Source organism: Acomys russatus, chromosome 3, assembly GCF_903995435.1.
Source record: "Acomys russatus chromosome 3, mAcoRus1.1, whole genome shotgun sequence".
Lineage (NCBI taxonomy): Eukaryota > Metazoa > Chordata > Mammalia > Rodentia > Muridae > Acomys > Acomys russatus.
In genome coordinates this window covers 36,952,390-36,977,657 of record NC_067139.1, presented here as the reverse complement: position 1 = coordinate 36,977,657, position 25,268 = coordinate 36,952,390, and the positions used below count along the sequence as shown (strand labels likewise).

Sequence of the window (25,268 nt, the reverse complement as noted above, 5' to 3'; positions counted from 1 at the left end):
CAGGAAACCTGAACTCAGCCCTCAGCACCCACATGTAACAGCTCACATCCTCCTGTAACTCCAGCTCCTATGTATCTGGCTTTTATACCTCTGGCCTCTGCAGGTTCCTGCACACACATGCACATACCTATACACAGACACACATACATACATATAACTTATCAATTAAAAAAAAAAACATTCATGAGGGAGAAGCAGGTGGCTCTCTGTGAGTTTGAGGCTAGTCTGGTCTACATAGCAGGCTTGAGGCCAGTCAGGACTGCAAAGCGAGACCCTGACTCAAAATAAACAAAACAAAACAAAAACAAAAACAAAAACAAACAACCCTGGCAATGGGCAGAGAGACGCCTTGGTGGTGCTGTTGCTCTTTCATCAGTCAGGGGCAGAGCAGATGGCAGGCCTTTGTTCATCCTAGCTTGATGCCTGGCATGGTGGCCAAAGCTGTTTTATGCCTAGGACTCATTAAAGTCAAATCAAACCCAGGCAGCACAGAGAGGGAGGAGAAAGACACCTAGAGGCATGTGGACCACCATGCTCCTCATAGACCTGCTTTCCTATGCACACAGCACAGCAGGCCATAGACAACCACTTGCTGCCACATGATGCATCACCCAGGGCGCTGCCAGTGGCATGGCCACAGTGTGCAAGTATGTGGTGGACAGAGGAGAGAGAAAGAGAAGTGGAGCAGCCGGGACTGGAGACTCAGGGGTGGAGAGGAGTAGCCTGTTGTGAGGGGCCAGCCCCTCCATCTGGGCCATGGCAAGGGCCCAGCTAGGTTTGAGATTGTAGTTACACTATGGCAGGGGTTGATGATGATGTCTTTGGTTCATATTACCACTAGAGAACGTGGATGGGATGTCCCTGGTCAGGGCAGCTTCCAGGGTGGCCGGGGGCTGTGCAGAACTGGCCCTGCCCCTCCCTCACAGGCTGTGGCTGTCTGGAAAGTTGGCCCCATCTCTAACCGGGCAGCAGGACCTGGGCAGCACAGTAGAGCTGGCCTCGGTGGAGGAGAGCTGGCCCTGCCACTCATCTGCTGTGAGGTGGGGTGGGTGTAGGGTAATGCCTCCCCCCCCCCCCCACACACACACCTCTGCTACCTGTAGTACTTGGGAGAGCTGGTGCTGAGGGCATGGGAGCTGGAGAACTAGTGCTGCACCTCACCTGTGCAACTTAGGGGAGCTGGCCCTGATGGCAAAGGCACAGGGAAGCCAGCCCAGAGGGTAGGAGAGTGGCAGAGCTGGTCCAGCCCAAGAGGCTGGCTCTGGAGGAGAGAGGGGCAGCTCCAAGGGCATGAGAGTGGGAGAGCTACTGATGGTGGCATTGGGTGGTCTAGCCAGAGCAGTGCTGGAGAGCTCCATCCTGGTGGTGTAGATAAGGGAGAGCTAGGGCACCAACCAGCTCAGCTGCCACCCAGGCCCATATCCAGGGCACTGAGTCAGCCCACCCCCAAAATCTACATAATCTGTAAACAGTTGGGATACATGGAAGGGCCAGTCCTGCTGATCCAGCGTGGCAGGATCTCTACACACAGGGGAACAGCAGGGTAACCGGGAGGAGTCCTGTTGGGGTTCTAATACTGATGGTGCCAGAAATCTCGAACCAGATCAGTGACTCATTGCAATGAACATTTGCAAGTGAAGATGTGCGGACAGAGGGATACACTGTGGGACACGCTCTCACATACTACAGCTTCCATGATGAGATTTGTTTCATGCTTTGTGTTTTGGAGGCGGGAGGTTGCAAGAGCAAAGGGTACATAGGAGAGGATGGAGAGGAGCAGGACTGAGGTGCATGATGTGAAACTCACAAAGAATAAACCTTTTTTTTTTTTTTTTTTAAAGTTCTCACTGGTGCAGCAGTGGCATGAACATTATGGGACAACCAATGGCTTCTGGATTGGATTTGAGGCTGAATCCACAGGACAGAATTCATATCTGGTAGTGAAAACTAGTCAAAAGTACCATGGTTTGAGAGGTCACAGGCTCTAGACTGCCTTCTAAATACTTATGCTTACACCTATAAATTAGATTTGCTCCCAACTTTGGCCAAGAGAATCTTCTTCCTGCAGTGGCCAGATGTCGATGCAGACTGATAACTAGTTAAAGTGCTGAGCATAAGTGACTGTTGGGTGCCTGGCCCTAAGTGGGACAGCTATGGCAACGTCACCCACCAAGGGCCAGGAAACCCGGCAGAAGAGGAGGAAAGGATGTTAAGAAGCACAGAACGAAGGTGAATGCTGCAAAGGGCTGTTTTGGGGTCGACATCAACCATGAGCTCACTGCTGCTGTGATGACCTGTGCGAAAGCAATAAGATCAACAAACAAACATTCCCTCAGGCGTGTCGCGTGCCTTTAAGTCCAGCACTTGAGAGGCAGAGGCAGGCAGATCGCTGTGAGTTCGAGGCCTACCTGGTCTACAAGGCAGTCCAGGACAGGCAAGAAACCCTGTCTCGAAAAACCAAAACCAAACCAACAACAACGGCAACAACAACAGCAAACCCACCCCCCTAAAAACATTCTATAAGGCATTGTTAATTGAACTCAGTGGATTACTAACACAAAAAAGGAGACAAGGGGCTGGAGAGATGGCTCAGAGGTTAAGAGCACTGTTTGCTCTTCCAAAGGTCCTGAGTTCAATTCCCAGCATGGTGGCTCACAACCATCTATAATGAGATCTGGTGCCCTCTTCTGGCCTGCAGGCATATATGGGAGCATAGTACTGGATAAATAATAAATAAATAAAATCTTGTTTAAAAAAAAAAAGATGATAAAAAGGGGGAGGGAGAGGTGTTGGGGGTACCTGGGAAGAGTGACATATATGAGAAGGGGTGCATATGATCAAGATGCATTACTTATATGTGTGGAATTGTCAAAGAATGAGAAAGAGATACTAGCAGGGCAGTGGTGCTGAACATAGTTAATTCTAGCACTCCAGAGAGAGGCTGATCTCTGAATTCCAGGCTGGCTTTATCTACAGAACTAGTTCCAAGAACAGCCAGGACTACGCAGAGAAACCCATCTTGAAAAACAGAAACACGGCCAGGCGTGGTGGCACACACCTTTAATCCCAGCACTTGGGAGGCAGAGGCAGGTGGATTGATGTGAGTTCAAGGCCAGCCTGGTCTATAATGTGAGTCCAGGACAGCCACGGCTACACTGAGAAACCTTGTCTTGAAAAAAACAAAACAAAAGAAAACAAAACAAAAAACAGAACCAGAACAACAACAACAAAAGATGTTCTATTTTTAAAAAGGTCACTCACTAGTTTGAAGCCAGCCTCAGCTGTATGAGTTTGAGATCAGACAGGCTACATCTTAAAAAAAAAAAAAAAAAAAAGTGAAAATGATTGCGATGGGAGTTTGAGGCATGCCATAGAATCTGCAGTCTTTTTCTTTTTTTAAGATTCATTTATTTATTATTTATATAGTGTTCTGCCTGTATGTGAACCTGAAGAGTGTACCAGATCTCATTATAGATGGTTATGAGCCACGATGTGGTTGCTGGGAATTGAACTCAGGACCTTTGGAAAAACAGGCAGTGCTCTTAACCTCTGAACCATCTCCCTAGCCTCAGAATATGCAGTATAAATATATATTATTTACCAAAGAAAATGGCAATTTTACTGTGGAGAAAGCAGGCTCCACCTTAACTGAGTGATCAAGTTGACATTCTGCATTAAGAACTCACTTTAACCCGAATAACTAAAGAAATGTATCGACTAGCTGCTACATGAACATCAGTGTCATCATACAGAGAAAGAGGAACCAGCGCACGCCTTTAATCCCAGCTCACGGGAGGCAGAGGCAGGTGGATCGCTGTGAGTTCGAGGCCAGCATGGTCTACAAAGTGAGTCCATGACAGCCAAGAGAGAGAAACCCTGTCTCCGAAAACAAAAACAAAACAAAACAGCAACAACAACAACAACAAAAGAGGAACCGTCTCTGGTTTCAGGGGATCAATCACACAGGCGGCGGGATGCTACACGCAGCCCTGGGCCAAGTGAAACAGGCTCTGCTGCACGCACCCAGGGCAAGCCTTCCCCTTCTTCATTTCCCTCCTGTCACGCAGGAAGAGGAGCGTCGTGTCACGCAGCTCATAAAGTCCGCTCGGGAAGAAACTTTTGGTGAATAGACCTGGAGCCTGCAAGCTCTGGAGCTGTCAAAGCGGGAGGTGGGCTGCGGGGGCGGGAGGGGGGTCTGAACCAAGGGCGAGGCGGGCGGCGAGCCTCGCGGGCCCCGCCCTCCGCCGCTGACGTCACCACATTCCCGCCGCGACTCCTCCCGCCGCGACTGCAGCCGCAGTGACAGGCGAGCCGGGCGGGTGACGGGAAGTGCGGGCCGCGGGCGCGGGCGGGAGGTGACAGCAGCCACGCGGGGAAGATGGCTGAGGACTTCGGCTTCTTCTCGTCGTCGGAGAGCGGGGTCCCCGAGGGCGCCGAGGAGGACCCGGCAGCCGCGTTCCTGGCCCAGCAGGAGAGCGAGATTGCTGGCATCGAGAATGACCCGGGTTTCGGGGCACCTGCCGGCAGCCAGGTGGCCTCTGCGCAGCCGGGACTCGCGAGCGGGGGTGAGTCAGCGCAGCGGCCTGGAACCGGGAGGTAGTGCGGAGTAGGGTGCCTGAGGCCACCCCGGGGGCAGGAGGCCCAGTCTCGGTCACACCCGGTCTGGGTCCCTGCAGTAGGTTGAGCCGGGCTATCTGGGCTGACTAGGGGTACCCTGGCGGGGGGAGGGGGGCTGTGTGTGTTCCATGGGGCCTGGGCAAAGAGGGAGGAGCCGGGGTATGAGTTGGAGACTGCGCTGAGACTGGATCTGCTGACTCTGGGGACAGGAATTTAGTCATGACATTTCATCTCCAGGCCAGCTCCTCCACAGTCTGGCTCTGGAATCCAACCCCCTGCTCAGTTCTGAGAGTCCCAGGCTGTCCCAGTGTCCTAGCTAAGTGGTACAGGTGTGGAACAATGACAGTCCTCCTGACCCAGGGCTTAGCGTTCATTCTGCAGGGTAACAGGGGGACACTGCAAGAACGTGCATCTCTTCCTTGGGGACCACCTGCCGTTTTGCAGCAGTGGAGGAAACGTGTTAATTACATTTAATAATTTCACACACACATTACTGAACCCATTTCAGAACTGGCCATAGGAAGCCGCAAAAGATATACCATTAAAACGACTAGGAAGTGGCCATCAAGAATTAAACCCCTTCTGTCTGATTCTGAGTCCTTCCTGTCCAGACTACAGTCTTTCATTTGCCTGACTGTAAGTCTGGACAGGGGCACAAAGGGCCATGAGTCCTGCCCTTCCTGTTTGTAACTGACTGTTTAGTGGTTTACAAAGGTCCAGGGCCTCTGTGAAAGCTTCAGACATAAGGGCCCAAGACCTGTTTCTATTATTGACACTTCCTCTGAGGAACAATTTCTTATAAATATATTTAAATATTTAGTAAGAACATGGACCTTCCTGGTTATATTCCTAATAGATCTTGTTTCTTATTTTTTGTTGCAATTTTAGAGAGGTTTAATGGATCTGCTGCAAATACATATTTTGTGTGTATGTTCACAAAGCTCTTTAACAGTCATATTTCTTTCATACAACATTTTGCTGTGTTGCTGTCCCCACTGGGGACACAGAATGGAGAAACTGTATCGATGACTGAGGGGTTGAATCAACTCTGACATGAGAAATGCAATGAGCCTTTTGTAACACACAGAACCTGGAGTTTGGCTGGGTGTGGTGGTGCACGCCTTTAACCCCAGCACTCGGGAGGCAGAGGCAGGCGGATCGCTGTGAGTTAGAGGCCAGCCTGGTCTACAAGGTGAGTCCAGGACAGCCAAGGCTACACAGAGAAACCCTGTCTCAAAAAAACAAAACAAAACAAGAAAACCAAAACAAAACAAAAAGAAAAAGAATAAAAGAAAAGAAAAAGAAAAAGAGCTTGGAGTTTGATGGGGTTTTCAGGTTTTCAGGATGGCTTGGTGGGTAATGAATGGTAAATCAGCTTGGCCTGATGACACCTGAGCTTGGTTCCTGGAACCCATGTGGCAGAGAGAACCCACTCCTGCAAATCATCCTCACAAATATGTGTGCAACACACACACACACACACACACACACACACACACACACACACACGTAAATGAAGTGTAAATAATTAAAAAGAAAAAACTGGAGTTTGAGTATTTGGCCTAGGGTCACAGGTCACATAGGCCTGGGGCTTGACCTCAGGCCTCCTAGCTATACTCTTGTTTTTCTAAAGACCAACTGTGCACGTCTCCCTGGGAGGCGATTGGATGTGACAAGAAGAAGCAGGGAGCAAACCAAGCCAGGTCTGAAATAGCAGCTCTTAGTCCCTCAGCATGGGCCATTCATTGTCCCAGAGAACCTGGCCAGCTTCCTGCATGGGACTCGCCTGTCCACAGATACCCTTTGAGAACACTGTTCCCCCTCATCAGGAGGTCCCAAGTCATTTGAAAGGCTCGAGAAAGACAGATGCAGTTCAGGCTGAGGATGAGCATCAGGGCCTGGGGGGCTGACAGGCTGGATGGGTAGGGCACTGACTGGCCCTAGATATGAGATGACAGGGAGAGAAACAGTGGTGATAATCCTTGGGGGAGCTGCCAGGGACAAGGTCCTCTGAGAGAGAAAGAGTCTTCCCGACTCCTACACTTGACGTTGCAGTTGCTCAGCTGCCCTCCTGAATGGCAGTTTGGGGAACAAGGAGGTGCTTCAGGAGGGAGCTCAATGGGTGTTCAGGCACAAATAGAACCGACTTGATTCGCTTAAGCCTAGACAGTGTCCGGCAGTCATCCTCCTCTGGGCGGCAGACGGTGGCAGGGGCCTGGGTAGTCTGAGGGAAAGGGCCTGGGCCTTCTGGGAGCTGGAAAGAAGCTGGCTCCAACAGCAGCCACCAATGCACACCTCTGAGTCACCTTCCCTTAAACAATGAGGTCTTCTGATAGCAGCCTGGGTGCTCAGTTCACTGATGCTGGCTCTCTGGAGGCCCTGGGGAAAGCTTTGGGGTGCAGGCCTGAGCCAGAGCCCCACTGAGCCTTTGCTCTGGGCAGCTCTGCAGCCGGCCTAAGCCATGGACACTTTGTTTCCATTCATCAGTCTTGGGCAGTGCCCAAATGGTCTACACTTTCACACCCAGTTCTCCAGGCTCTCTGCCTGTTACTTATGGGCCAGCTCTGTGTAATCCTGTTGCCTCTGTGGCCTCAGTAAGCTCACAGAAATGTTCTGGATCCTTTGTCCTTCTTCCCAAAAGGGTCAGGCATCTGAGGAGCCCACACACCAAAGAGCTTATCGCTGGGACTTGTATTTGCCTTGCTGTATTTGTTTTGCGGGCTCTGTTGTAGACTCAGGGTTATAAATACACAAGAGCCAGAGAACCCTGTGGAATAGACGCCAGTAATTCTGTGAGTGGGTCTGTATGCCGCCACAAAGAGGCTAACAATGCTCCATCTTTCTGGAGGCCGAGATGGGCACCAGGAAACTCATGTAGCCTTGCCAAAGAGGGGTCTGCTGGGGCCAGAGCAGGTTGAAGAGATATAGTGCAACTTCTCCAAAAGGCTGTTCCCACAGGCACAAGCATCAGGAATGGACACTGGGGAGGTAAAGCTAGGTACGGAAGATGCCCTAGAGTCCCTCTGAGGAAGATGCTAGCTGGCGCTCATACCTTTTAGGGATCACCTTCACTTAGAGAGCAGGCCACCTGTGCAGTAGAAACCCTATCAGAGCGGGTGAGGTGAGAGCTGCCGTAGTGGGTCAAGTAACTACTGCTGGACTGTAAATAAGTTATACTTTCTGTCAGTGGCAGATGATTGACATGCGCTTTAGTATCCCCCCTCCAGCCTTTCAGGCTCAGGCCAGAAGCACTGTTGCTCCTCACAGGCCTGTCTATCCCATACAGGGCTAATGGTCCTTCTGTGGTGACCTCATTAGGCCTGCTATGGCTCAGTTGGGAGGCATGGCAGTTTCAGAGAGGCCTTGCCAATTACAGTGAGCCCCAAAGAGCAATGCAAATCTCATTTGGCCAACTGTCTGTGTTCACCCATTCTATGCAGGGAATTGCATTCGGAGTCTGCTAAGGAGTACCATGCCCCTGGGCATACCACGTCACTGCACAAGAGAGTGGGACACCCTGTGTAGTTGTCTAGAGTACCCAGAGATGAGACCTTCCTTTAGTGCTTAAGGAAGTAGAGGACAGAGGCTAAGGTTCCCTGTAGGAGGTGACTTGCACACCATTAAAAAAAAAAAAAAAAGAGTTCATTTGTTTATTCAGCATCTAGTGACTGAACCTGTAGTGACTCAGTGAACTTGAACTGACTCAGGGTCTTGCATGGGCATGACTCTGAAGAAGACAGCCATGGTGCCCTTCCCAGTGTTGACCACTAGCAGGGCAGACCAACCAAAGCAAGGGTGTAGGTATGAGATGGCGAGGGACCAGGATGGGCTGGGTATGGGAGTGAGCGGCAGGCAGCTTTGAGGGTCACCGTGGCAGCAGAAGCTACAGGTAGTCTGTGACTGACTGGATGTTGGACAAAGGGGTTGGGAGGAGCCACCAGGAAGGCAAAATGAAATCTTGGGATGGGCACAGAGAGGAAAAAAATAGGCCAAGTGTTGCCCAGGGGGAGCTGTAAGTCCTGCTCTCCTAGGCAGGGTTGTTGCTCAATGTTCCAGCAGGACATGCCTGTCTACTTACCAGGGTCTCAGCCCCACAGTTAACTTCAGGTAGGCAAGGAACAGTGCACTGGTAGGTGACCCTAAGCAATCATAGTAGCCTTTCTGAGCCTCCACTTGAGAATCTGTAAAATGGGTCACTGACAGTTTCATCATAGGGCGGTAGTAGTAAATATTAGGTATGATAGTAGTTCATATGGGAACAGTCAGGGCCCGAGCCTGCGTTGTTTAAATGTCCATCAGTTCTGGTGGGGAGGGTGTCAGTACACCCATGGGTGTATGCACAGGTTGCCTGCAGAGGCTAAGGTTGGACCATTCTGTGCCTGTAAACCGAAACTGTGAATGATGCTGTTTCCTTGTTCTTTCCAGCTGGTTCTGAGGACATGGGGACTACAGTCAATGGAGATGTGTTCCAGGTAAGCAGAGGTGGGACTGACCACCTCAGGCTCAGTAAACTGGGCCTCCACTTGAGGTCATTCAGGGCTCACCACGATTGCTGCATTGACTGTTTTCTTGTCCTGTGGGGGAAGGCAGGGACTGATGGGTCACTCGGGTTGTCTTCATGGCTTCTAGCTCTTGGAAGGAGCCACTTGGGATGAAGGAGATTGGAACTCTGCCTGAGCAGGAACCTTTGGGGGGGGCTGACCTAACTGCCTTAAACCTCCCCCCATTCCTGTGAGTACGTTAACTCTTTGATCAGAAGATTATATGTGGAATTTCCCCTAAGCAAATGGTTGGGAAAAGATACCCAGATTCTCTGAAGGATGGTTTGTAACAGCAGGCAAACTAGTTATAGCCTAATGTGTCCAGACTCAGGGGCCTAGGTAGACTGCTACACAGGGCTGTCACAGCTTCCTATTCCTATAGGTATGCCTGCCCTTATAAAGCAACTTGCAGAATGAATGGTGTGCCATCATTTTTTTATTTTGTAAGTGTTTGCACAAAATATTTGGAAAAGGCACTACAGTTGTTAACGATGGTTGGCCCTGAGAGTGAGAGGCCCTGGCTTCCTGTTTCCACCACGTGGACTGGGAGGGGGTGGATGGGAAGGTAGAGGGTGTTCCAGTTAAAGACAGTCTGGCAACGGAGCTCAGTGGAGAAGCTCTGCGTTAAATCTCCAGCACCACAAAAATGCATCAGAACACAACACACAAAGACCGAGAGCGTGCAGGTGCCAGTGGTGTCCCCAGAACCCCACCTAGGTGTGTAGAACCCCTGGTGTTGAGGTGGGGGCTTGGCCTCCACTAAGTGAGCTTTAAGACACCAAGGTCAGGGCCTGCAGCTTCCGGATCTCCTGAGCCCCACCCTGTGGAGGAGTTGGCTTCTTGGATCCTGGGAGAATAAACAATACTTTCTTATGTAAGTGGGATGGGCTCGTCCTAACACAGGAAAACTGGCCTAGCCCCATTTCTGGAAAATGACTCAACAGCGAGCTGAAAGGCTCTCTCCTAGGACCCCAGCAGCTTCATGCCCTGTTGAGTGTTGCAGAGCTGAGGAAGGGGTGCTGTTCTTGTGCTGTTCTGGTGTTTGCCTGACCGTGTTTAGCTTCTAGGGACATTCACAAGGACTTGAGCGGCCCTAAGGGTCTCGAGTACTTAGAAAATTCTGAGCAGCATACTCTCACTCTTCAGCCTAGGAGAAGCTTGAGAGTCACTGGTGCTGAAGAGACTATGGAAGTCACACAGAGTGACATCGGCCATCGCTCGGGTTTTCCTCACTTAATGACTGGGCTCTCCTGGCCTTGTCGGCACTGCTCACTCCAGCATTTCCACTTGGGGATGGGAAGAGCTCCGCCTCAGCAGTAACTCTTATTCTCCTGCTATCCCAATGCCCTGAAGTATGCTGACTTGTGGGTCACATCACGCTGGTGCTGCCCTAGAATCCCCCTGGGCAAGGAGGGTCACAGAAGAGACCGTTCATTTGGTTTAGCAGCAAAGCTCCTTCCCACCTGCATGGCCTAAACTCTGAACTGTGTTTTGTTCTGCTGTGGCTAAACTCAGAAAACTCATCTGTAGGATAAGCACAGCAGTAGGTGGCATGCGCTTTCAGGGGCAGGAGCCTGGGTCTGTGCAAACCCAGCACATCCTAGGTAGAGGCTTGTGCCTCGGTCTTTTCCTGTAGACTGCGTAGGTGACCGGCTGCAAACCCCATCCCCAGCACAGCCTGAGGATAAGCCTGCCTGCACCTGTTCCAACTTCTTTGGCCTCACAGGTGACAGGGACAGGCATGGAGGACCCCTGCAGGGCTCATCTCCTTTCCACCCTCCACCCTGCCCCCTTGCATCTCTTCTCCCCTTCCTGGGAGCTACTTAGAGGAATCAACAGCTCAGCTGAGCTTAGCTTGAGCCGCTGGATCCTGAGAGCCCGGGCCAGGAGGCTGGGAGATCAGCTGACCTGTCTGTGGCCTCCTGCTTTCTGCTCCTGACTATACTTAGCCCTTTCTTCAATGGAGCTTTGGAGGAGTTCAGAGAACTTCTTCAGCCATTAGTATGGTCATTATAGCCCTGGGCTGCTAAACCTTCTGGAAGTGACCTCATCTTCTACCTAGAAGGTTCAGATGGAATGGATGAGCCTCAGTGTGGCCTCTGATGCTTACTGGCATGGACAGGAAAATAAATCCAAAGCCACCGTGAGAAAAGCCAGTGAACTATGTCTTGGGACCTGTAAGAAAAGCCAGTGAGGTATGTCTTGGGACCTGCCTGCCAGAGACCCCACTGTGCTCATGTTGTCTGGTAGTGAGAACTCTAACCACATGGTGACAGTGAGCAGTAATAGCCATGCTTTTTACATGAGTGGGCCGTGGGAGTGATTCCGTGGTCGTGGGGTGCTGAACCTTACTTAGGTACATTGAGTGGGATACTGTCACCCCATTTCATAGGTCTGAAATCAAAGTTGCCCAGGGAAGAGTTTCTCAACAGTCACCACCCAGTGCGTGGCAGAATAAGCCCTTTAAGTCAGGCCTCTCTGATACAATGTCCGGCGTCTTTCCTGGGCCCTCCCCCGGCTTTATAATCAGCCGTTTGTTCACTTCTCAACTCCCATTCTTTGTGGGCCAGGCCTGTGCTGTGGTGGTGGATGTGAAGGCAAAGCCAATGCAGTGTGTGTCTCCAGAGTTCATGTCTAATGGGGCTCAGAAACCCGGAAAAGAAGTCACTATAGCCCAGGAGCTTGGATCTGAGGGTAATGCTGAGAGAGGAGGGTCATAAGTTCAAGGCTAGGATGGGGCACGTTTTGAGGCCCTTTAAAAAAAAACAAACCTAATAGCTTGAGTTCTTTTTGTTGTTTTTGTGTCCCAAAACAACTGGGAGCTTTACAGGGATTAACCTACTTGATCCTCTGACACCCCACTGCGCAGTTCCCTTTATTTTCCCCATTTTGCTCAAGATGATTTAATAGCTGTTCTAGTTATAAAGCCTGAGTGACTTCAGGATCTTAAGTCTGGAAGCCCAACAGGGAAGTTAGACAGGAGGTGGGCTTCAAAGCTGCTTAGGGAGGCATGGCAGGTGCTGGCTGAGGGAACTGCCATGTGTAAGGGTAAGACACTTGGTTCAGGCCTCATCTAGAGACCTATGGCGTCTGCTGCACAGAAAGACATGCCAGGAAAGCCCCAGGAGGCCACAGACACAGGGCTGGTAGGATGGCCTAAAGAGGGATCACACATAACTCCCAACCACAGCATATCAGCGGCCTCTTGCGCAGTGCAGGAGGTGGGCCCAGCTTGGGTGGGTTTCATAGCCCGGGACTGGGACAGGCCACATCTACTTCAAGGGCTGGGAGGTGTCTCCTGTGCAGTGGGTGTGTAAAACTGCTCCAAGGGCTGCCCAAGCTTCAGACACATGCACACCACAGGCAGCACCGGGAGCCCAGACTTCATTTTCTAGCTTTTCCCATCTGGAGGACCTCGGATTAGTAACTTAACCTTTCTGAGCCTGCTTTCTCATTTGTAAAATGGGGGTTCAAGGCCCTGCCCTGCTGTCCCCACAGGGTTGTTGGGAAAAGTACTCTGTACCTATGATAGCTTCTTATAAATTACTGACTTGTCCACTAAGTGAGCTGAGGAGTGGCCTGGGGGCAGGAAAGAGGTGTGAGTGTGTGTGTGTGTGTGTGCGCGCGCGCGCGCGCGCGCTATGGGGGGGGGTAGGCAGAAACCCTAATGGGACAACACCTCTAATCTTTTTTTTTTTTTTGGTTTTTCAAGACAGGGTTTCTCTGTGTAGCCTTGGCCATCCTGGACTCACTTTGTAGACCAGGCTGGCCTCGAACTCACAGCGATCCGCCTGCCTCTGCCTCCCGAGTGCTGGGATTAAAGGTGTGCGCCACCACGCCTGGCTAACACCTCTAATCTTGAGAAGGTCACTTAGCAGCAGCCAGGCTAGGGCCTGGGAGTGTGGCCAGGTGTTCGTGTTTGCTTGGCATGCTAAGGCCTTGGATGCAATCCCCAGCACACAGAGGACCAACAGAGGAGACGAGGACAACACGGAAGCAGTGGTGCTCCTGTTAGCTGTGCTCTAGCAAGGACGCTCACACCCAGTTATTCACTTTGAGCCTGGCTCTGTCACTTGCGTGCCTAAGGCGACTGTGGCACTTGGGAACTAGAGTCCCCTTACCTATAAAACAAGGGCAATAAAACCTGCCACTTGGAATTGTAAAGATTAAAGACATCTGCTTAGTCACAAGTGCTCTGGAACCCTAACTTTAGGTTGGCACCTCCGTCACTTCCTCCTACACGTTAGCACCTATGTACTTAGGAGTTTCCCAAAGGCACCTGTCCTGTTTGGTTCTTTAGCATGCTAGATTTTGGCCCACAGTGCCTCAACCCCTTTCCTGTTCTCTGCCCTCAAGCAAGAACAGCCATGCCATTTGTTGAGGCTCTTGCCTCATAGTCCCCCCATCAGCTATGGCCTTCATTGCTCAGGGACTTCCCCTCTACAGCTAACAGAGGCAGACCATCTTGTCCATCCCTGTCCATAAGTACCCCCACATATAGGAATTTACTCTTGTCATCTGGGTTGTTTTGGGGATTATACTTGAACCCAGGGTCTCATGATTGTTAGGGATGCACTCTACCATTGAGTTCTGTCCCAGGCCTCAATAAGCTCTCCCTCATCTGGGCCCTCCTGCTCTGGATACGGTATGGAGGCAGCCAATCTCTGGTTTTATGGAGCATACTTTCTTAGGTGGGTAGAGAAGGCTGGCAGGAGGACAAAAGCAACCATGTAAACAAGCAAGCCATTTGCAACAAGTGCTATGAAGACAAAACACACTTGTCCCCCAGAATCCAAGTGGGATTTGTTCTAGAACCCTTGAAAATATAAAAATCCAAGAATTCAAGTTATTTTAATAAAATGGTAAAGTGTTGGGGTTATGGTATGGCTCAGTAGTAGAACACTTCCAAGGCTCTGGGTTCAATCCCCAGCAGTGTGTGTGAGGGGAAAGGCATAGCATTTGCATGTAACCTACGCACATGCTCCTGTGTAAACTATCTTTAGATTATTTATAATCCCTAATACAATGTTGCTGCTTTGTAAATAGTTGTTCCATGATGCTATTTAGGAAACAGAGACAGAAACAAAGCTCTGCATATGTTCAGGACAGTGGCCACCATTGTGGAAGTAACCGTATAGTCCATGCTCAGTGACAGTTTGACCTCAAGGATAAGCAGATCCAGAAGGAAGGCCAATTGGATGGTGGCAATACCTGTAATCTCAGCCACTCGGAGGCCAAGGCAGAGGATCAAAAATTCAGGGCCAGGGCTGGAAAGATAACTTAGAGGTTAAGAACACTGCCCGTTCTTCCAAAGGTCCTGAGTTCAATTTCCAGCAACCGCATGGTGGCTCACAACTATCTCTAATGAGATCCGGTGCCCTCTTCTGTTGTGCTGGTGTACATGCAGGTGAAACACTGTATACTTAATACTTAATAAATACATTTATTTATTTATGCCAGATTGTGTAACTTAACACAACCCTGTCTCAAAACAGAAGGGAAAGAACGGAGGGAAGGAGGGAGGGAGGGAGAAGTTGCACTATGGCACACAGAAGGCACTTGTCCTCAATCCCAATGGCTTGAATTTGACCCCTGGGATGGATATGGTGGAAGAAGAGGATTGATTGTAAGTTGTCCTCTCACCTCCATGCTTACACCCTGGTGCACGCATACACACAAAAAATAAATAAATGTAGTTTAAAGACAAAAAGAAAGTAGGAAGGGGTCGGCTATGGATGGAGCTCAATGGACCTGAGTTTATTCTGTTACTAACACAACAAACAAGCACTGGTCGCTACTGGATTGAGACAGAGCAGGGGAGGTGGAAGTCCTAGATCTGAGGGGAAGAGACTCCAGGTGGGGTGGGAGGTACCACAGGAGTTGTTCAAGGATGGCTTGCCCAGAGTGAGTGCACTGACCAAAACGGGAATCAGGAGCAGGAGAGAGCAGACACTTCAGAGTTTTATTCAAATTGCAGTGGAAAGCCTTTGGCTTTTTGTTGTTGTTATTGTCATTGTTGTTTTTGGTGTGTGCGTGCGTGCGTGCGTGCGTGCGTGCGTGTGTGTGTTAAGACAGGCCTCTGTAGCCCTGGCTGTCCTGGAACTCTGTAGACCAGGCTGGTCTTGGACTCATAGATCCCCCAGCCTCTGCCTCCTGAGTGCTGAGGTTAAAGGCGTGCACCACCATATCAGGCTTTGGGACAGTTTAAAAGTTAAGGCTTTGCACAAGTCATTTTATTTTGCATCTGGGGATTGACTCCAGAGCCTCACACATGCTACGCAGGAACTCTGCCATTGAGCTACACCTCCAACACGTAAGCTCTCTACTACTGCTCCAGCACCATGCCTGCCTGCCTGCTGCCGTGCTCACTGCTATGATGGTCATGGACCCAAATAAACTCTTCTCTAAGACACATGGGTTGTTGTGGCCAGTAGGGGCACAGTCAGGTGAAGGCTGGAAGACCAGCCCAGGACAACGTTATCAGGGGACGAAAGGGAAGAAAATGGGAACTAATCTGATTGGGGACACGTCTTAGGGAGTACCAACACAGCTTCCTGTTAACGTGAACATGGGACAGATAAGGGGGGAAAATCAAGGACACACATGGGGCTCAGGCTTCAGCAACAGAGTCTGATGAGGTAGGAAAGAGGCATCAGCGAGTCCTAGGTGCAAGGTTGGGCATGTTTGGACCTGGGCATTTGGCCCAGGGCTGGCCTGCCCTCACTGCTCAGACACCTGACATGGAGCCCTGCTGTACTGCTTTACAAAATCGCTTGCCAAGTTCCTCCCCACAAGCAGCTCCTGCTAGCTCTGGGGTCTTGGTTCACTTAGCCACAGCTCACTAAGCACCCCCTATATGCTCAGGGCAGTGGTGGGACAGAGGGCTCCCAGAGACTGTCCTGTGGAGAAGCCATGAAACAACAGCAGAGCTAACACTGGTGTTTGCCTGCTTGGATGTCTGTGTGAGGGTCAGATCTTGGGGTTATAGACAGTTGTGAGCTGCCATGTGGGTCCTGGGATTTAAACCCAGGTTCTCTGGAAGAACAGTTGGTGCCCTTAACCATGGAGCCATCTCCAAGGTTAAGCCCCCATTCCAGCTCCCGGGAATAATAATTCTAATACCACCCACTATGTTATCATTCTGTGGCACTCTTATTTACTTTTTTGGTTTGTTCAAGACAGGGTTTCTGTGTAGCCTTGGCTCATTCCTTGACACTCTTGTCTTACAAAGGGTTGCGCATGGATCGCACCTGGAAGAGGCTTGCTAAGCACACATTTTGGGTTTCATCAATGCAATGGAACACAACACTACATAAACCTGGCATATATAGTGGCACTCATCTGTTTTCTGCACTCTGCAGGTGGAAGCAGGATAGTCAGAAGTTCAAGGTTATCTTCAGATATAAAGCAAGTTCTAGGCCATCTTAGGCTATGTGAGAGCCCCTCTCTACATAAAGAAATAAATACCTTACAAATTCTGTTGCATCAAGTCCCAGCATCAGATCTGAGAGACCATCTTGGTATGAATCCCATTTTCAGTGCAGAAAACAGGCTGGGTGTATTTGTTGAAGAACTCAGCCAGGCATCCACACACCTTGCAGCTTCAGCAATAGGAGTGTATGGCTTTGGAGTCCACGTTTACCACAACAGAGTTTTATTACTATTAGTTTAGTTTTTTTGTTGTTTTGGTTTTTCGAGACAGGGTTTCTCTGTGTATCTTTGGCTGTCCTGGACTCACTTTGTAGACCAGGTTGGCCTTGAACTCACAGCGATCCACCAGCCTCTGCCTCCTGAGTGCTGGGATTAAAGACGTGCACCACCACGCCCGGCCGAGTTTTATTATTTTATGTGCATGAATATTTTACTTTTGTCACACGTTCCTTTCTATTGCTGTGACAAGACACCATGACCAAGGCAACTTAGAGAAGAGTTTATTTAGGGCTTACAGTCTCAGAGGGTTAGAGTCTATGACCATCATAGCTGTGAGCATGGCACTAGGCAGGCACATGGTGCTGGAGCAGTAGCAGAGAGCTTACATCTTGACCCACTAGCATGAGAGAGAGCTAACTAGCAGTGGGATGGGCATCTGAAACCACCAAGACAGCCCCTAGTGACACAGCCCCTCCAAAAGGGTTGCACCTCTTAAGTCCTTCACAAACAGTTCCACCAACTGGGAACCAAGCATTTAAATATTTGAGAATATGGGGGCCATCTTCATTTAAACCACCACAGCCCTCATGTGTGTGTGCAACATGTATGCCTGGAGCGCTCACTCAGTTCCTCTGGAACCGGAGTGACAGCTCATTGTGAGCTTCCATGTGGGTGTTGGGAACCAAGCCTGGGTCCTCTGCAAGAGCAGTAATACTCTTACCTGCTAAGCCATTTCTCCAGCTGTTCCCTTCCTTACTGTCATGGCAAAGTTTTATTTTGTTTTGGTTTTTCAAGACAGGGTTTCTCTGTGTAGTCTTAGCTGCCCTGGCTCTCACTCTATAGACCAGGCTGGCTTTGAACTCACATAGAGCTGTCTCTGCCTCCTGAGTGCTAGGAGTAAAGGTGTGCCTCACTATTGTCCAACCATGGCAAAGTTTTAGTCATGGTTGCTCTGCCTGTCTCTGGGCTTCATGCTCACTCAGCAAATGTCTGTTGTGTTTATGCTGTAGGAGGCTAATGGGCCTGCTGATGGCTACGCTGCAATTGCCCAGGTGGACAGGCTGACTCAGGAGCCTGAGAGCATCCGAAAGTGGAGAGAGGAACAGAAGAAAAGGCTGCAGGAGCTGGGTGAGGGTGTATCTGGGGGAGATGGTCCCAGCAGGGATGGTTTCTGCGACACGCTGGGTGGGGACAGGGTGAGGCAGCCTTGGAGGCTGTGCAGGCCCACTTGGCTGAGGGTGGGCCCTGGGGCTGCTGGCCAGGGCCAGGAGTGGAGCAGCCAGGGTGGCTGTTCTCCACAGAGAAGTTGCTGTGCTCACTCTCCTGCTGGGCTCACAGATGCCGCCTCGAAGGTGACTGAACAGGAATGGCGGGAGAAGGCTAAAAAAGACCTAGAGGAGTGGAACCAGCGCCAAAGCGAACAGGTGGAAAAGAACAAGATCAACAACAGGTGAGTGGAGTCCTGCGGACCTGGGAGGAGCCAAGGAAGCTGAGGGGAGCCATGGGGACACAATGAGAACATGAGAGGGGCTGTGGAAACTTCCAGTGAGCCATGGGGGCAGTGAAGGGAGTGCTGGTGCTGGGGACTGTCTTGAGATGGGTGATACAGTTAAGGACAGAGAGAAACGTAGGATCCCTTACAGTATGCCCACTCCTAAGCTCTTACTCCTCTCCATTACCGAGAGGGCGCGGAATGAGTGCCAAGGCCTGGAGTGTGACCTGACTCTCCAGGGTCCTGAGCCCTCTGTGGGCAACTAGAGAGATGGCACAGCCCTGGGGGAAATGAAGAGCTAGCCTGAGTATTTGATGTCATTTCTTCTTCTTCTTCTTTTTTTTTTTCCCGAGACGGTTTCTTTGTGTAGCCTTGGCTGTCCTAGACTCACTTTGTAGGCCAGGCTGGCCTCGAACTCACATTGATCCATCTGCCTCTTGCCTCCTGAGTGCTGGGATTAAAGGTGTGTGTGCCACCATGCCCGGCTTTGATGTAATTTCTTACAGTTCTTCAACCCAATGTGACTAAAGAATGAAAGGACGTCAGTGGAGTACATGAATGAAAAGGCCAGGACCGTGAGTGGTGACAGGGCATGAATACGTCTGTTAGAGCTCACACTCTAGGGCACTCAGCTCTGCTTCCTTCAGTTCTGGCTCTGCTTTTGGACACGTACGCCTGTATGGCAATAGCAGCTTCCGGCTTCGGCCCTACCATCTTGGCGAGCTCAGTGAAAAAGCAAATATTGCTGGGCATGGTGGCGCACGCCTTTAATCCCAGCACTTGGGAGGCAGAGGCAGGCAGATTTTCATGAGTTCAAGGCCAGCCTGGTCTACAAAGTGAGTCCAGGACAGCCAGTGCTCCATAGAGAAACCCTGTCTCAAAAAACCAAAAAGAAAAGAAAAGAAAATTGCAAATATCTAGTGGCTCCTGCCTGAGCTGGCTTGGGCTATATGCCCATGCCAAGCCCCTGACAGTTAGCACGCTGGAGGTTCTCAACCTGAGGGTCGTGACCCACAGGGGGCATGTAGCAGATATTCTGTATATCCGAGGTTTATATTATGTTTCATAACAGCAAAATGCTAGTTATGAAAGCAGTAACAAAGTAACTTTATGGTTAGGGGTCACCACAACATGAGGAACTATATCAAAGGGTCGCAGGATCAGGAAGGTTGAGAATCACTGGTCTAAAGACTTTGAGGGATGGCCATGTTCATCAGGAAAGGGGGGCTGATATAAGGGAGAATTCTAGACCTGGGAGTGTCGTGGCAGGAAAGACAGGATTTGCTGTGTTGGCCTACAGCAAGTCAACGTGTAGAAGTAATGGTTTGGGGAAGTGGGTGGTGTGTGGGCGTGACACTGGAAGGGCCTTGGGAAGAGACCTCAGCGAGCAGTAGGCAGCCATCAAAGGCACAGTACTCCTAAGTCTCTTATGGGTGATTGTTAGCATCTGCACTGCACTTCTCACCCTGTCTATTGGAGGTACTAACACTGTTTCTCTTTTCTCTTTAACCCTATGCCTGCTTGTCTTACTGTCTGTCCTCCCCCACCTAACTCCTCCTAACTTTCCCTCAAGGATCGCTGACAAAGCCTTCTACCAGCAGCCAGATGCTGACGTCATTGGCTATGTGTACGTGTCTCCTTTGCTCTCTGCAGGGGCAGCTGTGAAGGGTGGCCCAGCGGTGTTTCAGTCTCTTGTCTGTGTGGTATAAATGAATGGGGCTGGGCTCAGAGCGATGGCCAGAGCAGGAGGCGACCTCCAGGACTGCCACAGGCACCAGCCCTTGCCTTCCATCCTTTCATCTCTATCCTTCCAGCAAACTGGAGGGAGCTTTGCCCAGTAGAGTTCCCAAGTGGGGGGCGGAGGAAGGAATGCACTAGCCAGCCTCACATGGGAGGGCAAAGGACAAGGCAGCCTCACTCCTCTCTGAGAAGCCTCTTGGGGCTGCATAGGTGAGATGAAGGGGACTTTTTCTGGACAAACACCAAGCATAGAGTGCTGAAGGCATAAACACTAAGAAAGGTCTTTGTGTGTCTGCCCTTGCCCCGCCTCTAAGAGCACTGACTTGCCATGAGCCCCTGCCCACTGCACAGCAGTTCCTCTCCCAGGTGTCAGGGTTTGGAGTCTGGCTGGAAATGTACCTGCTCCACGTGTGGAACAGCAAGCAGGCTTCCCTTGCGCCAGCCCTGGGTGATAGATAGGTAATGCATTCTGAGTACCGTTTACTCAGCACATTTCCTTACTGTTCCTGCTGGAACTGGGCCTTGTCAGAGCACACTCTGGAGGAGCACACTCTGGAGCCTCTCCTGTCATCTGCACTCACCCTCCCTTACACAAGGACACAGCAGGTGCAGCCTTCCTTCCTTTGCTTCCACTCACCCCCTCCTTCTCCTATCTGGCCTGTATCTGCTGGTACTTATTCTATGCCAGTCACTGGTCAAACAGAGAGAGGAGACCTCCCAGTGCAAGTTGCTCATGGGTTGGAACATTGTATTATGAGCTCTGGAAGCCATACTCGCTGCTGGGGACCAAGTGCATGCTTCAGAGACTCATGACCCTTAGTTGCATTTTATGATTTAAAAATGAATTTGCTGGCTAGCAAGGGTTGACAAGGACACTCTAGATGGGAGAAGCAGCCTGGAGAGCACAGAGAGGCTGAGTCTGCAGGGATGGATGGGAGCTTAAGCTGGGAGGCCTCCACGTGGGAGCTGGACCCTCTGTTGTGCCAGGCTAAGGAGCTTAGACTTGACTCTCAAGGCAACCATGGAAGGGGGCATCTGGTAGGTGTGGGTGCTGTAGAAAACTTCTGGGTTCAGTGCTCCTATTGAACCCAAGGAAATGGTCCAGAGAACCCCAGAAGGCTCTGAAGGAAAAAGAATTGGAACCAAGACTTCTCAGCCTTTCACCTGCCTAAGCATTGCCAAGGGAGCTTGAGCAAAGCAGATTCTGGTTATGTAGGACTGAGGTGAGGCTCAGGCTGTTGCTAACAAGCTCCATGTGATGCCCATGCTGCTGGCCAGGGCCCACAGATCAGCAGTAAAGACAGCAGTGACGCCGACAGTGTCAAGGATCAAGCACTTTACCCACACTCACTGTCTAAGCACCCAGCACAGACCTTTCACCACACTGGACGCCATGCTCCTCACCTCACAGGTTAGCTGAACACACAGCAGAAAGGCAAGACCGTGATGTAGGGTCCCACCACTGAGCCTGCGCCAGTTCTTCAGTACACAGCACTGTGGGATCACCCAGAGTGTTCTCTATCGTCCAGACCCACCTCCCAACTGCTCCCCAACTTTGTATCCCCCCCTAATATGTGAGTCCAATCTGTGCTGTTCATAAACTCCTCAGTGCAGACTCATCAGGAGCCATACCCTTAGAGAAAATTGACTTTCTCCTAGAGGCCACAGGCCATCAAACTTCCTCAGGGGTATGGTTTATGAACCCCCTCCCACTCCAGACTGTTGACTGGTTTGATGCAGCACAGGCAGCCACAGCTACTGTGAGTTCATGACTGCAAGGGTCCTGTCGTGTCCCGATGACACTGCATCTCTCCATCCCTCCTGGCCTCTGGCTGTATAAAATCTTTCTGTCCCCTTTTCCACTACGGTCACTGAATCCTGGTGTGTGCTGTAGTTGTCCCTCTTACGGCTGAATCAGTGTTCAGCCAGAACTGTCAACAGAAATTCTTGCCCGGCATACACATGGACAGAAATTCAACACCCAGCACCATCAAAATAAGCGGACTCCTGAAAAAGAAAGCACGCCAGTTCTTATCCTAACATGACTCCAGCTGGAGCAAAGCTTCCAATACAGCCTTCTCCAAGCTGTGGCTCCATCGAGACAGATCTGTTCTGGGCTTGGAAGGTGTCTGTAGTCAGACATGCCTGAGACATGGAGGAGTCAACATCCATCAAATGGTTGGTTAGACAGTTTGTCAGTGTCTTCTCTTGGTCAAGGTCTTAGAGATGTTGAAAGCGTGTGTGGTAGAAGTGGAGACATAGCTCAGTGGTAGACTTACCCATCATGTCTGAGGTCTAGGTCCAACCCCTAGTAATGAAAAAAGAAGGAAAGGAAAGGGAAAAAAAAAGCTGCTGGCTTTTATGTATCAAGAATCCCAGGTGGAAACTTCTGATGGAAAAATATTGAGTGAAAAAAAAAAAAAAGATACTGAGTGAGTCAGGTGTGATGGCACCTGTAACCTCAGCAAGATCAGGAGTTCAAGGTCAACCTTGGGTATGCACCTAGCCTGGACTATATGGAGACCCTATTTAAACAAACAAACAATGAGGACAACAAAAAAACACCACCACTACCACCACCACCAATAAAGTTACTGAACACAGACTACCTGGACTAGGAAGGCCTTTATGAGGAGGTAAAGCCTACTAAACGACAAGCAACAAGTTAGCCAGGTACAGTGGTACACACTTGTAATCTCAGAACTGGGGAGGCTGAGGCAAGATCTCTTGAGCTCAAGAGTTCAAGACCAACTTGGGATACATAGTGAACCACAGCCGCAAACAAAAAACAACAGGCCATGAGCTGGTGTGAGAAAGCCTCTCAGGAAGAAGTTAAGTGACAGTAAGTTCAAAGGCCTGAGTCCAGATGACTTAGGCCACAATTAGGCCTAGGTTTCTTTCTTTTTTTATTTCGAGACAGGGTTTCTCTGTGTAGCCCTGACTGTCCTCTTCCTCCCAAGCACTGTGATTAACAGTGTGTGCCACTGTTAGGCCTAGGTTAGGCCTAGGTTTTTTTGTCAAGGATGTGCCTGGTGGCTGAAGTCATAGGGCACCCAGTAGCTGTACAGCAGAGACTGATGGGAGCAGATGATAGTACACAGAGGACAGCCATGAACACTTCTGTCCTCTCTCCACCTTCAGGGCATCTGAAGAGGCTTTTGTGAAAGAATCCAAGGAGGAGACCCCAGGCACAGAGTGGGAGAAGGTAGCCCAGCTGTGTGACTTCAACCCCAAGAGCAGCAAGCAGTGCAAAGACGTGTCCCGCCTGCGCTCGGTGCTCATGTCCCTGAAGCAGACACCACTGTCCCGCTAGGTTCCTGCCATAAGGACGGCCATGAAGCATGGGCCTTGCTGGGGCAGAGGAGCAGCTGCTTAGCCAGGTGGGACTTCCTCTGGCAGCTGCCACACACAGCCTGTTCTGTTCCTCTGTGTCTTTGGGAGCTGGGAAGTGGCACCCTAACCCTTTACACCCCTCACTCCCTCTCGGCTCCATGTTGCAGCCCCTCATGACTCCTCTCAGTCCACTCAATTGTGACTGTCCCTCCTGATGTATTTTTCTTGGCTTAAAGGGTATGTTAACTCTTTTTACACTGACTTATTACTATCCTCATTTCTCTGGAAGCTGCAGCTGGTGTCAGGGCTCCATTTGTGCTTAGACCTTTACCAGCTTCATGTCCTAAAACGAAGCAGGAACCCCAACCTGTGTGTGTCTGCTGTCTGCCCCTCAAGAAGAAAGATGAGCTCTCATAGAACTGCCTGTGTCTGCTATCCCCTGCCCCCAAGAAGAAACGCAAACTCACAGGACACTTTGGCAACCTTGGCTCTTTGTGATTCTTTAACAAGCTGAAGGTAGGGACTCTGCTCTCCTCATACATAGCCAAGAAAAGTAAGGCTCCCCAAACAGAGTCTGCTGGAGGGTAGAAAGGAGGTGCGGCCAGTGGCCTCTAAGGAGGTGCCTAAGCCTGAGTAAGAGGCTGGTGAAGGCATCAACTGCCAGACCGTCTTCCTTGGTAGGGGCAGGGCCCTCTAGCTGTGGCAGGCCTGCTCAATTGCCTGTGTGCCTCCCTCTTGAGCTGTCCCCTCCTGTGGACTCAGGATAAACAGCAGCAACCACACCTTCTTCCTTTAGCAGAGGCTGGAAAGCAGGATGTTGCGCCATTATGATCTACGCTGTGTTTAAAAAGACTTGAGTAACTGCCAACAGTATTCATTCCCTAAGACTGCCATTAAGAAGTACCAAAGACTGGCTGCCTTAGAGCATCAGAAATGTGTTGCCTAACAGTTCAGGAGGCTAAAGTCCCAAATCAGGAACCGCCAAACCACTCCCCCTTTTTCTAGCTTCAGTAGCTCAGGCCTTCCTTGGCTTACAGATACAGCCCTTCAGTTTTGCCTATACTCTCACATGGCTGTCTTCATTTTCCTTCCAAATATGTCTTGTGTGTCCAATTAAAAAAAAAAAAAATGGCCGGGCGGTGATGGCGCACGCCTTTAATCCCAGCCCTCAGGAGGCAGAGGCAGGCAGATCTCTGTGAGTTCGAGGCCAGCCTGGTCTATGAAGTTAGTCCAGGACAGCCAAGACTACACAGAGAAACCCTGTCTCAAAAAAAAAAAAAAAAGATACCGAGCTGGGCATGTTGGTGCACATCTGTAATCCCAGCACTCAGGGAGGCAGAGACAGGAGGATCTCAGTGATATTGAGGCCAGCCTGGTCTACAAAGTAAGTCCAGGATAGCCAAAGCTACACAGGGGAAAAAAAAAAAAAGATATGCGCGCGCGCACACACACACACTCTCACACCCCAGTCTTACTATTTTAACGCCCACTTTAAAGACTGTATTTTAACTATTGATGGTTATGAAGCCCCTATTGTCGGATAAGGCCTAAAGAATTGAGAGTTGGAATTCAGCTCTGAGATGCATTTTAAGAGTGGGTATCCTAACACTAACACAAACAGTGGATATTACCTTTAAAAGTGGCATCATCTTCAGCTTTATGCCCTGTCCTTGTAGCCTGTGGGCTTCACAATGCACTTTTTGACAGTGGCAATATGCCTCACACTTAAGACCACTGTTGTGGTTAATTATCACTATGGCCTAAAGTGTTTATTTTTAGGCCTAAATTATTATTATGGCAGTATTTTCTAACCCGCTTGCCATCAATCAAGACACACACACCTGTTATATTTTAAAATAGCCTTAGTTACCCTGGGGCAGGGCAGATATTAATCC

The 25,268-nt window shown here is 50.3% G+C and overlaps 1 protein-coding gene and 1 non-coding gene across 3 annotated transcripts; both read left to right on the top strand.

Annotated features, from left to right (window-relative positions):
* Positions 1–321: 321 nt before the first annotated feature.
* LOC127187263 (small nucleolar RNA SNORA48) lies at positions 322–465 on the top strand. Its single transcript, XR_007830424.1, has one exon. It is a non-coding gene; the product is annotated as a small nucleolar RNA SNORA48 (small nucleolar RNA).
* Positions 466–4,278: 3,813 nt separating this feature from the next.
* On the top strand, positions 4,279–23,739 carry Cltb (clathrin light chain B). 2 transcript variants are annotated; one of them, XM_051171709.1, is made up of 6 exons: positions 4,279–4,565; positions 9,043–9,089; positions 17,819–17,936; positions 18,147–18,258; positions 19,874–19,927; positions 23,182–23,739. In XM_051171709.1, the coding sequence occupies exons 1-6, from the start codon at positions 4,379–4,381 to the stop codon at positions 23,351–23,353; spliced, it is 690 nt and encodes a 229-aa protein (XP_051027666.1). In that variant the 5' UTR covers positions 4,279–4,378; the 3' UTR covers positions 23,354–23,739. The 2 variants fall into 2 exon arrangements, with proteins under 2 accessions (XP_051027666.1, XP_051027676.1); XM_051171719.1 differs by lacking the exon at positions 19,874–19,927 and having other exon boundaries at positions 4,283–4,565.
* Positions 23,740–25,268: the final 1,529 nt, after the last annotated feature.